Consider the following 17,819-nt stretch of genomic DNA (forward strand, 5'->3'; position numbering starts at 1 on the left):
CCTAAAACTTGAAAATTACATGTGATTTGTAAGAATATCTATGAAATATTTTCTTAGTCTTCTGTTTCTGTACATTTTTCTGTTTATTTATGATTCATCTGGTGTTTTCATAGACTACTACATTGCTATCATATATTAAAACTTTTAGCTGTATTTTATGTACTTATATTATCTTCCAGAACATATTTTGAAAGTATCATGCTGAGTTTTCTTTTTGAAGCCAGCAGGAAGAATCATTTTGTTATAGGAGGTGTCATAATGCTAACCATTATCTGAAATCAGACGAGACTCCCAATAGGCAAACGAGGTAGGCACATATAGGCTTGAGGAGTTTTGCTGAGATTGATAGGGTTTCCATCCAGTCGAATATCCTCTAGTGCCTTACGAATATAAGTCAAATTTTTAACATTGCAGAAGGTATCTTCATGCATCTCCAGAATGTTGTTATTCTAAAAAAGATTAAGATAAATTATTAGATGAGTTATCACATATTCCTAGTATTGAGGAATAATATAGTCAATTTTGCTCCACCCCTGCTTTTATTCTTTCATTCCTTCTCTCATCCAGAAATGCACATTATGCGACTATTATATACATCAACACTTTCTAAAGCAGTGAGGATGAACCAATTAACATAATAGACATATGCTTGCCTTTATGGAGCTTATACTTCAGTAATGGGAATATAAGATACAAATTTAAAGAAAACAAATTATTTCCAAAAATAATCTGAACAAAGAAGAAAGGAAAGTGTCTGTGAAAAATTCTCTTAAGAGACAGCCTTGGAGCTGAGAATGGAATGACAAGGAGACATGGGCATGGGAGAGAGCTGAGGTAAGAATATCCCAGACTGAAAGAACGCTAAGTTCAAATTCTGAAAAATATGCATGGAAAGTTCAAGAATGAGAAAAAAAAATGTCAAAATGGCTATTGGGTTGAAAGTTTTGTACGTGACTGTTAGGGCTAGTTGGTGTATAGTGTTGCTCAAGTCTTCTGTTTCTTAGTTGATATTATGGCTAGTTGTTTTATCAATTATTAAAAGTGGAATATTGAGGAATCTAACTATTATTGTTGAATTGTCTGTTTCTCCCTTCAATTCTAATAGTAAAGTCCTTATAAATTTTGAGGCTTTGTTGTTAGGTACATATGTATGTATAAGCCTTATGTCTTTCTGATAGATTGACTCTCTATTTTACAAAGTGTCCATGAGGAATAATACAGATTTAGCACCTGTGCACTATTCTATTTTCTTTGATAGGTAATACATACACAGTTAATAATTATTATGCCTTATCTTTAAGTCATTATCACGTGTTAGTGAATGCAGCACCCACTTTATAAACTAAAACTGAGATGCAGGGAGGTTTAGATATTTGTTCAATCATTAAATAGTGTCAAGTACAGTTTCAGCCCAGGGAATCTGCTTTTGCCAGATCCATCATTCTTATAGGACGTTGGAAAATATTTTTCAAGTGAATCACAAAAAGAAATTTTTATATCAGCATTAAGAATAAATATAAAATGAAGACAATATAAATTTAAAACAGCTTTATACTGGATATTGGTGAGGTGGTTGTGAAAGAAATATTTTTAAATGTTCACTTGATACTTTTTCAATCCTTAGAATAGGAAATGTAAAGCCAATCGCTTCAAAAAAATCTTAGATTGTATATGCAAGCACATTATGTTTTAATGTAACATCAGAGACCTGGTTACTCTGTGGAGTCAATATCATCAGACATAGTAATGAAATTTAATTCAGAATTGGAAAAAAAATTCCAGTCCCTTTTATGGTTCCCTTGAAAATCCTCATTCTAATCCTAAACCCGGCAAGAAATTCTCATTGACATAGACATTCACCCCGAGAAAAAGAGAAGACCAATAGAGAGCCATCCAGAAACCAGATAAGGACTAGAAAGGACATCACATTAAGGAAGTTAAATAGAAAAACTCTCAAGAGATAGATATCTAAGAGTCATAGACAGATACATACACAAAGACACCAAAAAGAAATAGGGAAAGATGTAAATAGGAATGGAAGAAAGGACACAGAGGTAAATAATTACAGAATCCACAGAGCAAAAAAAAAGAAAAAAAAAGAATCAGACTTGCTCTCACATAGCAGAATCTTGTGATGGTTTATACTTTTCCTCCTAAAAGATTGTAATATTGCACTATGATTTTGTGTCTTTGACCACATAATGGTTGTGTTCTCTACAGATTTATTCCATAGAATGGATGAAATTATTACAGAAAGTTGATTACAACTGTATACCAAAAGTTACATCTGAAATAAGAAGTAATTTATCTTTCTTTGTTTCAACAACCAAAAATGTGTTTTAATCGATCATATTGTATTATACTCAATGGAATATATTTGGTTGGCCAAAGTTTGTTTGGGTTTTCCATAACATCTTACAGGAAAAAAAAAAAAAAAAAATGAACAAACTTACTGGCAAACCCAGTATTTAGAAAATATTAGATTGTAACATTTTGAAAATGTGTTTTCACTCATTACTTCAAAGAGAAAATGTAGCTTAAAGGAATTTAAAATAACGCAAGCTTTCAAATATGTTGGTTTAGGAAAAAACTGCATTTTCTTAATCCAGAGAGATGAAAGTCCATCATCTCTCAGCAGATAGGAATGTCCTAGGATTGAATTTAACTCAGTTCATGGAACCTAAAATCAAGACCTAAAACTGACATTTTTTTCCTCTGAAAGCTAGAAATCAAATTAAATTTTTCTTTGTCTCTTATTCTCTTTCATTTCTAATCTTCGCACATTTCTTCAGCAGATGAAACTCTTATTTTCTAAAAAAAGAAGATTTGTGTGCCAAAAAGATGCATCATGACTTGGCAAAAAATGAAAATAAAAACTAAAGTTATCAGAAATAAATCAGTATAGATAGAGTCATGAATATGCAAACACCTTGTTCTCAGAGTGAGAGAGAGAATAAATGAGAGAAGAAAAAAAACCTATCATAGTGTATTAACATGCCATTATACACAGCTTTTGCATCGTGGCGCCCTCCCATCTGCATCTGTTTTCCATGGGTGTGTTGGGCATAACTTACTAGCAGAAGCCTACCTGGAGGTGAAGGGCCCGCAGATTTTCTGGGAGTGGTAGAGGGATGTGGTCCAAGTTGTTATCCGTGAGGTAGAGATGATGGAGATCATACATATCCTGTAAACATTCCAAATGGAGGGCCTTAATAGAAATTAGTGGGCCACAGTCATACGGTTCATCCCCTGTCCATGAAACTATTTGTAAAATAACACAGGCCTGTTCAGTTCTTGTTTTCTAAGTGAGTGAGCGAGTGAAGTTGCTCAGTCATGTCCCACTCTTTGCGACCCCATGGACTGCAGCCTACCAGGCTCCTCCGTCCATGGGATTTCCCAGGCAAGACTATTGGAGTGGGTTGCCATGTTTTCTAAAGTTGAGGCAAATTAGTTCTCTGTGTTCCTGGACTATTCAATTGAGTTCTTCAAGAATTGATAGCAAGCAAATATCTCTCTATGTAAATGAAACATCTTAGTCTCTGGAAGAACGTACTTTGTCCACTCTATCTTTCTCAGTTTAAGCAAGGCATTGATTTCCCACATAGAGATTCTGCAATAAAATTTTTAGGATCATGGTGAGAAATAACAAGAATTTCCTTCATGTTACAGGAATGGGGAAATGAGAAATTCTCCCCAAGAAAATTGTACCACCTCCAGCGCAAGTAGCAAGAGGGCAGCGTAACAAGACAGAATATACGTTTAGATACGACCAGGTCTACTGCGACCAAATGTCATAGGACAAACTGTGACTCACTGTCACCCATGCCAATAGACTCTGAGTGAGGGGACTATATTTAATCTTTGCCAGGCTCTGATGAGGTGCCCTAACTCCCTTGCCCGCCACAGTGGTGTCACAGGAGCACAGGTGGAGATACAGGCTTTCTACCATTGCCCAGGGCTAGCAAATCCACACAACCCCTTGCAGCCTCCATGGAAGTTGTGAGATGTCCCTTCAAACAGTAGCTTAAATTTATTTGTTCAACAGATATTTAGAGAAGCAGCTCAAAGGGAGCTAAGACTGGGTAAGAAAGCCAAACTGGTTACTGTTCTCAGACTCTGCGGTTGGGCCAAGCAACTTGTTTCCTTCACTTGAAAATAAAATTCATAAGATTAACTGAATCCATCTCCCTTACAGATACTTTAGAAGGCTTCTACCCTCAAGGCACCACCCACACGCTGTGCAAGTAACTGTCCTTCCAGCCACACAAAGTACTCTCCTTGGGTGGAGCCTTGGTAAACATGTATCATTTGGCGTATAGCATTATTAGGTGCAACTTAACAGACTGGTGCTCCACCCACTTCTTATTCCAGCTCTGCTTTCTCTTCTTAGTTCTTAAGCTGCTTCAGAATGTACCAGAACACAGTATTTCCCAAAGGCATGACACATAGTGTTCTAAAGTTTATTTTAGGCATTAAAAGTCTCATCAAATTGAATCCCTTTGTGGAAATAAAAAGTCTAGACACTGATAGCAAAGGGAACGGGAAGATTAAAGTATTTCATATTCAAACTTAAAACTCACTTTAAATGCTTCTTGCTTTATTCCTTTCCTTCCAAGTCTATTGTTGCTGACATCAATAAATCTCAAAGTGGTTGGCAGTTCTGGGAGCTGCCTAATTTTGTTGTCACGCAGGACAAGCTCTCGGAGTTGAGGCAGCTTTCTGAATGCATCTTCATCAATCTCAGATATTAAGTTTGAAGTCAGATCAATCCTTCTTAGATCATCTGGAAAAAAATGAGACAAGTAGTTGAATATATTTCACTCACATAAAAATATAAAGATTTCCCACATATAAACAGATATAAACATGAATCAGCAATAGTTAATGCAACAATTATTTCTAACAACTTTATAAAAATGTAATAGACAACTGCTGCTGCTCAGTCATGTCCAACTCTCTGCGACCTCATGGACTATAGCCCTCTAGGCTCCTCTGTTCATGGGATTCTCCAAGCAGGAATACTGGAGTGAGTTGCCATTCCCTCCTCAGGGGAACTTCCTGACCCAGGGATTGAACCCCTGAACCTTATGTCTCCTGCATTGGCAGGCAGGTTCCTTACCACTGAACCACCTGGATTTCCTCCAAATACTATTCATATTTATGCACTCCAAAGAAAGTGTAGCCTTTGCAAAGAAATAGACCCATTATATTTCATTATATTTAAAATAATTTATCTTTTTCCTATATTCCTCATAAATTTTGTCTGAATCTTACTATTTAAAATATTTTTTCTCTGTGCTGGCAGGTTATCATATTTTCTAACAGTAATAGATACATTAGCATTAAAATACACAGGCATTAAAAAGAAATTTTCAAATGATTAAAACACTTAATGAAGACACATACCAACTTTTTTTCAAAGTTTGCAACAACTTTGGCCAGAATTTAGATTTGCATTCATCAATTTGCTTTTTTTTTAAATTGTGCTTCAATGGAAGTCTATTTGAACAAGCCAGATCCTACTAAATATATGGTCAAGACTTCCTGCTCTTATTGTGATAACATGATAATGAGTTTTAGCTTATAAAATATAATTACTTGTGATTTTTGTTTACTTGAAAATAGTTTGAGAATATCAACAACTATATGGTTTCATGTGCATAAGTCACATCACTTCAATCGTGCCTGATGCTTTGTGACCTCATGGACTGAGGATTGTCATTGGGATTCTCCAGGCAAGAATACTGGAGTGGGTTGCCATGGCTTCCTCCAGGGGACCTTCTCTACGCAGGGATCAAACCCACATTTCTTCTGTCTCCTGCATTGGCAGGCAGATTCTTTACCACTAATGCCACTTGGGAAATCCATATAGTTTCATAACAACCTTTAGTGATTCATCATTCTCTCTTATTGTAATTAAAACAAACCTTCAAGCATACAAATAAGTAAAAATTGATTTATGAGACATATTTTAATATTCAAGTTTCATTTTTGGTACCAACATTTTACAATGCACATATTTAAGAAACAAAAGGGAAGGATATTAGTGCCAGCATCCATACTTAGGCTTGCAAAATCATTTTTGTTGATCTTTTTAATTCTGTTAAAACGGGAATAGAAATAAGCTGTGTTCTTGGGCAGCGGAGGAATAGCATCAAGTTCATGATCATCACAGTATACGGTGGTACTTATACAAGTACACAGAAGGCAGGTGGGAAAGTCTGAAAGAGAGGCAAATAATATATGTAAGAAGCAAGCAATTTCTAACAAATAATGGGATTACAAATGTTTATTAAGCAAGGTTACAGTCTCATATAGACTATGCTGGCATATTTAACATCTTCTTATGTAGTTTCCTATAAATAAAATACTAAAGTCAAAGATAACAATGCTGCTGCTGCTAAGTCGCTTCAGTCGTGTCTGACTCTGTGCGACCCCATAGACGGCAGCCCAACAGGCTCCCCCCGTCCCTGGGATTCTCCAGGCAAGAACACTGGAGTGGGTTGCTATTTCCTTCTCCAATGCATGAAAGTGAAAAGTGAAAGGGAAGTCACTCAGTCGTGTCTGACCCTTAGCATGGACTGCAGCCTACCAGGCTCCTCTATCCATGGGATTTTTCCAGGCAAGTGTACTGGAGTGGGGTGCCATTGCCTTCTCCATGTAACAACCCAGGCTGCCCTAATAATTAATATAGTCTTTGTAATGTTTTAAAATTTTATTTTACATTATCTACTGAATATTGCATGATTGTTGCTTTTATATTTATTGAAAATTCTATTTTCAGAAGTAAATATTAACATTGTGGTTTTTATAAATTTAAAACATCACATATAATATTTTTTTTAGATCTTTCATTCAGTATTTATACACCCCACTGAAATAAAGTCAAAGGACATGGTAGGGCAATTATCATTAATATTAATTCACTCAATATGCATTTATTGAATCTATTCTATGTAAATCGCACTGTGCTAGCTGGTGGAAGAGTGGTAAGCACAGACACAGTTCTGTTTCATGATCTGCTGTGTAAGATAAATGTTAATCACACACACAAAAATGATGATTGTGGTAGATGTCATGGAATATCATAGAAGCATAAAACAGGAGACTTTGATCCAGTCTCAGAGTCATGGTTCTTTGAGGAGGTGATGACTAAGTTGAGATCTGCAGGAGGAGCAGGCCCTGACTGTTCAGGTGAACGGAGTCTGCAGGCCGAGGACGCAGCACGCACCAGGTCCCTTCACTCTGGGGGGACTGAAAGGCAGGGCCTGTAGCGGCAGCACAGAAGCATCGGAATGTGTAGGACACAAGACACACAGGCCTATGGGCTGTGTTACAGGTCTGGTGTCTTGTCCTAAGGGTGGGCAGGAGTATTACATGATCAGATTTGCATGTTAAGATATCTCCCTGCTTGAAGGTGAGCTGGAAGACTGATTGATGGGGGTGGGGGGCGGCAGAGTGAGATGGGCATAGGGGCAATGAGTTATCAAGATAAAAGATGGTGCTTGCTTGGCTATGATAATGTGATAGAAAAGGCAACTGCTGCTGCTGCTACTGCTAAGTCACTTCAGTCGTGTCCGACTCTGTGCGACCCCATAGATGGCAGCCCACCAGGCTCCCCCGTCTCTGGGATTCCCCAGGCAAGAACACTGGAGTGGGTTGCCATTTCTTTCTCCAAGAAAAGGCAACAGACCCCCCCCCAAAAAAAGTTCAAATTATATCTCCATTTATTAATCTATTTTCTCTCTCTCACACACACACACAGAGCTCCCTCCTTCACTCTCTGCTTATTGGTCTTATTGGTCTTATAGAGGACAGAAAGCCTCTAAGGGAGATAGAGAAGCAATCGTCAGAAGAAAAGAAGGATAATAGATGATCTGTATTATGGAGGCCAAGTGGAGAGAGAGTTTGAAGGAACAGGGAATAGAAAATAATCTCAATCTGCTGAGATATCAGTTAAGGACTGACAAATGTCTCTTGGAGTAGTTATTGTGGAGGTTAAAGGAGACTTCTAAGAGCTGTGGAGTGATAAGGCTGGAAGCCAGAGCACAGTCCCTGAAGGAGGATGTAGGAGGTGAGGAGACAGCTATAGAACATGTAGGCAAAGTTTCTGAGATGTTTGACTGTAAAGAAAACGCAAAGAGAGACAGTGATAACTATAAAACATATTTCTAGTGTGTATGGTGAGGAAATGGACTAAACTGGGAGAGATTTGAAGAAAAGTATCCAAAGGGAGAGAGACTGAAGATAAAAAGGATCCTGAGAGGGCAGCAGGAGATGGAACCAAGAACACAGTGGGAAGCATTTACACCCCACATGAGGGAGCACAGACAGTTCCTCTGTTGTAACAGGAGGAAGGGGAAGGGGCGAGGATGTCTGTCAGTCAGTTCAGTTGCTCAGTCGTGTCTGACTCTTTGCAACTCCATGGACTGCAGCACGCCAAGCTTCCCTGTCCGTCACCAATTCCTGGAGCATGCTCAAACTCATATCCATCAAGTTGGTGATGCCATCCAACCATCTCATCCTCTGTTGTCTCCTTCTTCTCCTGCCTTCAATCTCTCCCAGGATCGAGCTCTTTTCCAATGAGTCAGTTCTTCCCATGAGGTGGCCAAAGTATTGGAACTTCAACTTCAGCATCAGTCCTTCCAGTGAATATTCAGGACTGATTTCCTTTGGGTTGGGCTGGTTTGATCTCCTTACAGTCCAAGGGACTCTCAACAGTCTTCTCCAGCACCACAGTTCAAAAGCATCAATTCTTCAGTGCTCAGCTTTCTTTATGGTCCAGCTCTCACATTCTTACATGACTACTGGAAAAACCATAGCTTTGACTATACAGACCTTTGTCAGCTAAGTAATGTCTCTCCTTTTTAATATGCTGTCTAGGTTTGTCACAACTTTTCTCCCAAAAAGCAAACGTCTTTCAATTTCATGGCCACAGTCACCATCTGCAGTGATTTTGGAGTCCGAGAAAATAACATTGGTCACTGTTTCAATTGTTTCCCCATCTATTTGCCATGGGGCCAGGCCATGATCTTAGTTATTTGAATGCTGAGTTTCAAGCCAGCTTTTTCACACACCTCTTTCACTTTCATCAAGAGGCACTTTAGTTCCTCTTCACTTTCTGCCATAAAGGTGGTGTCATCTGCGTATGTGATATTATTATTTCTCCCGGCAATCTTGATTCCAGCTTGTGCTTCATCCAGCCCAGCGTTTCTCATGATCTACTCTGCATATAAGTTAAATAAACAGGGTGACAGTATACAGCCTTGACGTACTCCTTCCCCTACTTGGAACCAGTCTGTTGTTCCATGTCTGGTTCTAACTGTTGCTTCTTGACCTGTATGCAGATTTCTAAGGAGGCAGGGAAGGTGGTCTGGCATTCCCATCTATTTAGGAATTTTCCACGCTTTGTGATGTCCATACAGTCAAAGCCTTTGCCATAGTCAATAAAGCAGAAGTAGATGTTTTTCTGGAACTCTCTTGCTTTTTCAATGATCCAATGGATGTTGGCAATTTGATCTCTGGTTCCTCTGCCTTTTCTAAATCCAGCTTGAACATCTGGAAGTTCTCAGTTCACCTACTGTTGAAGTCTGGCTTGGAGAATTTTGAGCATTAGTTTGCTAATGTGTGAGATGAGTGCAATTGTGTGGTAGTTTGAGCATTCTTTGTCATTGCCTTTTTTTGGATTGGAATGAAAACTGACCTTTTCCAGTCCTCTGGCCACTGCTGAGTTTTCCAAATTTGCTGGATGTAGATGGAAATGTAAGTAAAACAGGTATGGCGTGGATATGCTGCTGCTGCTGCTAAGTCGCTTTAGTCATGTCCGACTCTGTGCGACCCCAGAGACGGCAACTCACCAGGCTCCCTCGTCCCTGGGATTCTCCAGGCAAGAACACTGGAGTGGGTTGCCATTTCCATCTCCAATGCATGAAAGTAAAAAGTGAAAGTGAAGTCGCTCAGTCATGTCTGACTCCTAGCGACCCCATGGACTGCAGCCCACCAGGCTCCTCCGTCCGTGGGATTTTCCTGGAGTGGGTTGCCATTGCCTTCTCCAATAGCATGGACATAGATGTAGGTAAATTATGTGTCTGAAAATAGAAAGACCAAAGAGCCGTTAACCCGAAGACTGTATTTTCTTTGTGTAGGAGGAAGCTAAGCTCTCTGATGAGTTCGAAGAGTCTCGGGAGAAGGAGAGAATGGTTGTGAGACGTGAGATGGAAGGAGAAAGTCAAATAGCCATGAGAGACAGAAGAAAAAAGTGATGAAAAACTTTCTTGGAATTGCTTGGTGATCCTCATTTGGCTGAGAGTTTGCTGATTTTAGCATTGGAAGCCTCGTGTCTTGGGATCCCTCGCTCCCAGGCAAATCCAGACATTTGGTTGCCCTTGTTGAAGGATCCATTTGTGGCTTGAGATCAAGAATTAGTAATGCACCTACAAAGGTCTTATTGTTGTTGTTGTTTAGTTGTTAAGTGATGTCCAACTCTCTGCAACTCCATGGACTGTAGCCCACTAGGCTCCAATGTCCATGGAATTTTCTAGGCAAGTATACTGGAGTGGGCTGCCATTTCCTTCTTCCTGACCCAGGGATTGAACCCAAGTCTTCTGCATTGCAGGTGGATTTTAGTGATTTTAATTATAAAGTTAGGATTCCCAAGAAAACAATGTCATTAAATAGAAAAAAATCACTTATAACAACTTCAGGAATGAAAGTTATTTTAGGAATGGAAGTTTGGGAAAAATTTTTAAGAGAGAGCTATAAAATATTTAATACTTGCTGCTGCTGCTAAGTCACTTCAGTCGTGTCCGACTCTGTGCGACCCCGTGGACGGCAGCCCACCAGGCTCCCCCGTCCCTGGGATCCTCCAGGCAAGAACACTGGAGTGGGTTGCCATTTCCTTTTCCAATGTGGCCATGCTAATTTAGCAGTAATTGCTTAGAGTAATTATAGTCATAACAATTGTTTTAAATTCTAGGTTTTTTTCCACTTATAACTCAAGCCTACTCAATGTAGCTTCTGAGTATTATTTCTAGAAATTGATATTTAGTAACAAATAATGTTTCAGTTTTTAATGTTTTAAATATATCCAAACTATTTGACTTAAATAAATTTACGATTTACATTTAATTTTTAAAGTTTAGATTTTACTTTTGTGCAAACTAAAATGTGAATTAAATTTTTAATTTCATTACTTAGACTCCTTAAAGAAACAAATTTTTTAAGTCATAGTTTTTCTTACATTGTTTCACGATTTACATTATCGAGCCATACATTTTACTAGAGCTTTTCAGAAGACTGGGCGTTCTACTCCTCTTAATCTTGGGACATCAGGTAATTCCAAATCAGTCAACTTTTGAAAGCTCTGAAATTGCTTAAAAGTAAGTAATGTTCTAGAGATATTTAATTTCCCTGTTTTGAGGACTTTCTGCTGGGCATGCACATTTCCTTCTCATTGTGTGTGTATCTCCCTGGTTCTGTTTTTATTTATTTATTTATTTTTTCCTGGTTCTGTTTTTAGCACGTTCTATCACCCCACAGAAAGTTAACTGTGTGGGAAGAATACGATGTATTCATTAAAGGCAGGATTTAGCGGTTTCTGCCTTCATTCCAGCACCATTACGTACGACTTCCATGATCTTGGACCACTTTCACGGTATTTGGAATTTTAGTTTGCCTGTTTATAAAGTGAAAATAATAATAACTAGCACATACTTAGTACTATTGTATCTCTTCAAAGACACAATATAAAACACTTTGCTGCTGCTGCTAAGTCACTTCAGTCGTATCTGACTCTGTGCGACCTCATAGACGGCAGCCCACCAGGCTCCCCCGTCCCTGGGATTTTCCAGGCAAGAACACTGCAGTGGGTTGCCATTGCCTTCTCCAATAAAACACTTTAGTGACTGGCATATTGGCAGCATTTCACGAAAGACAACTTTTCATATGACTGCTTAGTGAATAGTGAGAAACTCATAGAATCAGAGAGAACATTGGTGATTACCAGGGACTGGGGGGAAGGGGAAATGGTTTCAGGTGTGTAAAATGAATTATGTTCTAGACATCTGCTTACAACAGAGTGCCTACAGTTAATGTATCATACACTGAACAATTTATTGACAGTAAGTAAAAAAAAAAAAATTCTCTTCTATCAATAATAATGAGAATCACTACCATTGATGATGTTTACTGTGGGCCAGGCACTAAATTTATTCAGTTAATCCTTGCAACAACTCTATGAGGTAACATCTGTTACTGATTACCCCATTTTCTAGATGAGGAAACAAAGGCAAAAAAATATTGAATGCTTTGCTCAAGACTGAATATCCAGCAAATCTGAAAGTGGGGATCTGAATGCTCTTTCCTCTCTTTCTTTCTCTCAGTGTGCTCTGTACTGACTTTTTCTTATATTACCTATAACACCTACTGTCTCTAAGTTGGTTCACATGTCTGTCTCTCTGTACTAGACAGAAATATCTGTGAAAATAGTAGTCATTTAAAGATGTTTGCATATCCAGAACTTACAGTACAGAGACATTCGATGCTAAGTAAACCTTCTCAATGGAAACTATTCATTTTTTTCTGCACCCCCTTCATCAGAGCACACACTTTCTCCATGTGTGTAAAAGTATTCTAGTGTGAGTCCACTTGAATACCTCCCAAGATTGACACTGACAAATTCTAACATGAAATATAGACAAACTGTAGACTCACATTTATCACCAGGAATTCCTTTTATCACCCCAAAAGCCCTGATTTACATAATGTTCAGGTTCTACAAAGTGGAGTCCAATATTATGGAACCCTGTCTTCCCTTTTCCTTTCTCTGCCCCTGGAATTGAGTGGAAAGGCAGCCTGGTTTCCACTAAGAACACACTCAAGAATCAGAACAACTTTGCTTAAAACTCAATGTGTGAAACTAATGTTCAGTGATCTCTGGAAAGTTCCAACCCTTTCTGAGCTAGTTTCCTAGGTAATAATGTAAAAAAATGAATACTAATAACTTCACAGGGAGGTTGTAGTAGTCACATGAGGTAATGTGACATGCTGAGCATTATGGCCCCCAGAAAGTGTGTGCGCAATCAATGGAAAACATTATTACTATCATCACCATCATCCTCGCCATCATCACTTATCTCCTAGAAATGCTGGAACTTGACCTCTCAGCCGTGGATTCGGATCTTGTAACAGTGTATCCTTTGGTCTGGAAATGCATTCCACCACAAAGCTTTTTGAGTTATGATGCCAGACAAATATTTTCACCCCAGATCTTTGGTTATTTGATCATTTCCATCATGCCAAAGCTGAATTATTAAAACTGCTTTATATTTTAACACAAAATACACATGTATCCCCTGCTTCAAACCTAGCCTCTACCAAAGCTCTCTCCTTGGGTCATGTGGGTCCCTGCAGAGTTGGAACTTGGCAGTTTTGAGAAAGAGACAAGTGAACGTCATTACAGTCCAGCCCTGATGGACCTGACCTTCATTGGTCTGTGGACCCAGAACCCCGGTGAATTCAGGCTCTTGTGGGGAAGAACCATCGAACAGCCTGGGGGTAGATTCCTCTTCCTCTTCCTCTTCAGCCTCCTCTGGCTGTGGGGGCGGAGTGAGGAGCTCTCTGTTTCCAGAAGGCATCACTGTCGCTATTTCAATCTAAAAAAGAAGCAGAATTTCATCAGGCAAGCTTCTCAATCACCCTTTGTGGCCGTGACACAAATTTAAAAAAATGTATCCATCTTTGCCACAAGAGGGCGCTGGTGTCCGGAAGTTGAACACTGTGACGCCTGCTTGCCTCTGAAGGCACATGCGGTTCCTGTTTTGTTTTTAATTAATTTTGTTTCTCAAATAAGTAATAGTTTCCAGCGCTTTTTTAATTTTGGTCTTATTGCTCTTTAAAACACCCGCGTGTGTTTATTTCATAGGTTTAAAAATAACCTTGTTTATTGTTTTCTAAATACATAGTGTTGCAAGAATGCCTTATTGTGAAAGATTCTGAGAGTAAAATCTGAAATTCCCCTTCCTCCTGCAGCCCCAATTCTACTCCCAATAAGAAATTGATGTGTATTTTCAAGTCTCCTTTTAATCTTTGATTTTCTAGATTCAAATATTCTGTTCCTTTACAGTGACTTACACTTCCTTCGGTTGCATTTTTACTGAAAAGTAAAAGGCAACCCACTCCAGTACTCTTGCTTGGAAAATTCTTTGGATGGAAGAGCCTGGTAGGCTATAGTCCAGGGGTTGCAAAGAGTCAGACACAACTGAGCGACTTCACTTTCCTTTCCTTTATCTTTTATGCTAAACTACAATATGTAAAGGTATGAAAACTACATGATTTGATCATGGAATGCCATTTCTCATGTGTTTTCACTATTATTTGAATAACAAATATTACCAATAATATTGGGATATTAAAATTGACCTTCTTGAGAGCTTTGAGAATACAAGGCACTTTTATAAAATTTGGAAACCTAGTTAAAGATGGCTTCTATTTTAGATTATTCTTGATTTTCTCTTCTTACTTCCATGTTTTATGCAGTGAGTTTTTGATTCTAAGAACACTGTTTGGCACTTAGAAGAACCCCTTACTCAACTTTCTTCCCTTATCTCAGTGTCTGTTTCTTTGTTGTTATTTAGTTTGTAAATTGTGTCGGACTCTTTTGCAATCCCATGGACTGTAGCCCACCAAGCTCCTTTGTCCATTGGATTTTCCAGGCAAAAACCTGGAGTGGGTTGCCATTTCCTTCTTCAAGGGATCTTCCTGATCCAGAGATTGAACCAGGGCCTCCTGCATTGGCAGGTGGATTCTTTATCACGAACCACTAGGGAAGCCCCTGTTTCTTTGTATCCCTTAGTAAATCCCTACCACCCTACTGTAACTTCCTGCTGACCTTGAAACTTTGGGTGAGAAATTTGCTCAAGACAATTGGTTGTCAACATGTAGGAACTGGCTCAGAGGTAAAGAATCCACCTGCCAAGCAGGAGACACAGGAGACCTGAGTTCCATCCCTGGGTTGGGAAGATCCCCTGGAGGAGGGCATGGCAACCCACTCTAATATTCATGCCTGGAAAATCCTGTGGACAGAGGATCCTGGTGGGCTACAGTCCATGGGGTTGCAATCAAATACAACTGAGTGACTACACCCGCTCACAGGCTTATGTAGGAATCATCCTTAGAGGACTAGTTTTTTCAGGGCACCCTAGAATTTCCAAAGTCTCCCTTTATCACCTTGAATTTTTTAATCCTTCTTTATTTGTTTTCATTAAACACACACACACACAAATTACTTTCTAACTTACTTAATGTCGACATGATATGCAAGTTATTACTTTCATGTTTGAAATATGAAATATGTAAAATAAATACATAATTACACTAGATACTTTCTGAGTATTTTAGATAGATGTTTCAGATTATTTTAAAATTTTATGATAGACTTATGATTTAAGGTCACTTTTATGCACTTGAATATATTGCTTCACAAATGAAAATTATCCCTTTAAAGGAAACTAAACTATTTTTTGGTCAATTTATTTTTCTGGATTGTGTCTCCTTCTGTGCATCTGTAGTTTCTCCATTTCAGCCCTTCCTGCATTGTATTGTATTGATTCCATCGGTTTTCTGTACGGTACACTTTGAGTTAGGTCTTCTATCTTTGCACCTCAAGGCTTTGGCATAGTAGGTGGTCAACAAGTGCTTATTGGTTATAATTTAAAAAAAATTTTGCTTGTCCAAAATATATCTAATTCACAGCTCCATGCTTAGTTTTAGACATTTTGCTAAGAAAAATCAACACAGGTATTAAAGCTTATTTTACTGCATTTAAAGCATGAAAGCAAACGTAAAGCAAATTACAGTATATTGGGTGCATTAGGAAGCCATACATGAAGATATTATAAAACGTGTCCAGAAATCTCTGCCTGAGAAGCACACTTCCTTAAACAGAGAAACATACGGTTTCCATCTGCAGGGTCAGAAGGAGGCAGTTTCAGAAGGAATGGATTTGCAGAGAGACCAAAAGGAGGTTCTGGGAAGAACGGAAATTGAGACAGATGTTTCATGGAACGGAGGCAGCCTAAAGGGAGAAACACATTCCAGACACGTTGCCTTGAATCTTTAGCTTTGTAGAAAAATGTTTGTGCATGCTTTTTTTTTTTTACAGATAATTGTTTTTCCACTGATTTGACGTGAAGCTGTAAGATCTCAGTTGTCATTCAATATAATGAGGCAAAACAGCTTTTATGTTTATCAAAAACTGTTTTGTTCATGCTTCCTTGCTAATAAAATGTGAATGTTGAGCAGCTATTAAGACCGACGAAAAGGAATGCATTTTCAGTTCAGCAAAGTTACGGAACTATAGCCTCAAAGTACTGTGCCCAGAAGACTTTTGCCCTGCAGACGCATTTATTCTCACCATTGGATAGGAGTGATTTAGGGTTCTGTCTTCTTTTCCTCTTTAACAATTTTCATACCGTGATATGAAGCGGTGAGGCAATGCATGCAGGAAAATGAGGCCAGGGAGACGTAACCACCTGGCTCTCCGAGTAACAGACTTTTATGCTTAATGCTGCACAAACCTAAATTTGGGAAGAAACATAAACGGCCAGAAAATACCCCTGCCCCCTTTCTCAAATGCACACATAACTGAGCCTCTGATATAAATATTTATTCTTTTGGAGTTTTTCTCCCCTGTTTTTCATTTCGCCTTCTTATTTTATTCAAACTTGCTCCCTACTGGGTTGACTTTGGATCTGATCATTATATTTCCCTAAATTTAAAGACACAATACAAGGTCATTCCCATGTGTCATTACTTCTTGTGCTTATCTTCTTGACCCGGTACCAGTAGGGAATATTTTTGAGTTAATCGGTTTTCTCATTCTATTTTCTTGTTTACTGGCCTTGGAACTGTAGATAGTTGATGCCATGGCAGACAGTGTTTAGAAGTACCTTCCATATCCATGAAAGAGGTATATTTCTATCAGAGATTACAGATGCATAGCCCACAGGCTGGGTAGAGTGCTGAATTTAGTCGCTCAGTCTTGTCTGACTCTTTGAGACCCACTGAGCTGTTGCCTGCCAGGCTCCTCTATCCATGAAATTCTCCAGGCAAGAATACTGGAGCGGGTTGCCATTTCCTTCTCCAGGGGATCTTCCTGACCCAGGGCCGGAACCCATGTCTCTTGCTTCTTCTGCATTGTCAGGCTGATTCTCTACCACTGAGCCACTTGGGAAGTCACAGTGAGGTCTCTGCAAATGTCACACTGAAGAGATAATGGTACCAAGAAGTGTCCTCCACCATCCCTTGGCCTCCGCACGCAGCACAGCCCTGATTCCATGGTGGTAACCCCGCACCTCAATGCAGTCTCTGAGAAAACAGGGCTGAAATGACCCTGAGGTGGCTTAGATGAGGGTTCTCCTCCTGGAGAAATAAGGACTCTAAGTGGAAAGAAAGTCAGTTACTGTTTTTTTTAACCAGATTATGTGTACTCAGACTTTTACTGGCTGTGTTTGTTTATATTCTTATTAATAAAACTGTGAAAGATTTGAAACCTTCATTCTCAAACAGTCAGCAGACAGGGAACTTAGCTCAGTGCTCTGTGATGACCTAGATGAGTGGAATGAGGGTGGGTAGGAGGGAGGTTCAAGAAGGAAGGGATATGCATTTACATATAGCTGATTTATTTAGTTGGATAGCAAAGACTAAGAGTATTGTAAAGAAATTATACTCCAATAAAACTTATTTTTAAAAAATAGTCTGCAGAGCTGCCCATGGAAGAAACTTTCTCTGAAAGCACACAGCACCATTTTAAGTGACAGTAA

General features: G+C 38.9%; 1 protein-coding gene across 1 annotated transcript in view; it reads right to left on the minus strand.

The window, feature by feature from the left end:
* Positions 1–278: 278 nt before the first annotated feature.
* EPYC (epiphycan) overlaps positions 279–17,819 on the minus strand; it is a 38,891-nt gene continuing 21,350 nt past the window's right edge. Inside the window, exons 2-6 of the mRNA XM_052641068.1 lie at positions 13,481–13,652; positions 6,063–6,221; positions 4,581–4,783; positions 3,089–3,184; positions 279–449 (exon numbers count right to left, since the gene is read on the minus strand). Of these exons, the coding sequence (XP_052497028.1) occupies positions 279–449; positions 3,089–3,184; positions 4,581–4,783; positions 6,063–6,221; positions 13,481–13,652 (801 nt within the window). The remainder of the gene's footprint in view (positions 450–3,088; positions 3,185–4,580; positions 4,784–6,062; positions 6,222–13,480; positions 13,653–17,819) is intronic.

This window comes from Budorcas taxicolor, chromosome 5 (assembly GCF_023091745.1).
Source record: "Budorcas taxicolor isolate Tak-1 chromosome 5, Takin1.1, whole genome shotgun sequence".
NCBI lineage: Eukaryota > Metazoa > Chordata > Mammalia > Artiodactyla > Bovidae > Budorcas > Budorcas taxicolor.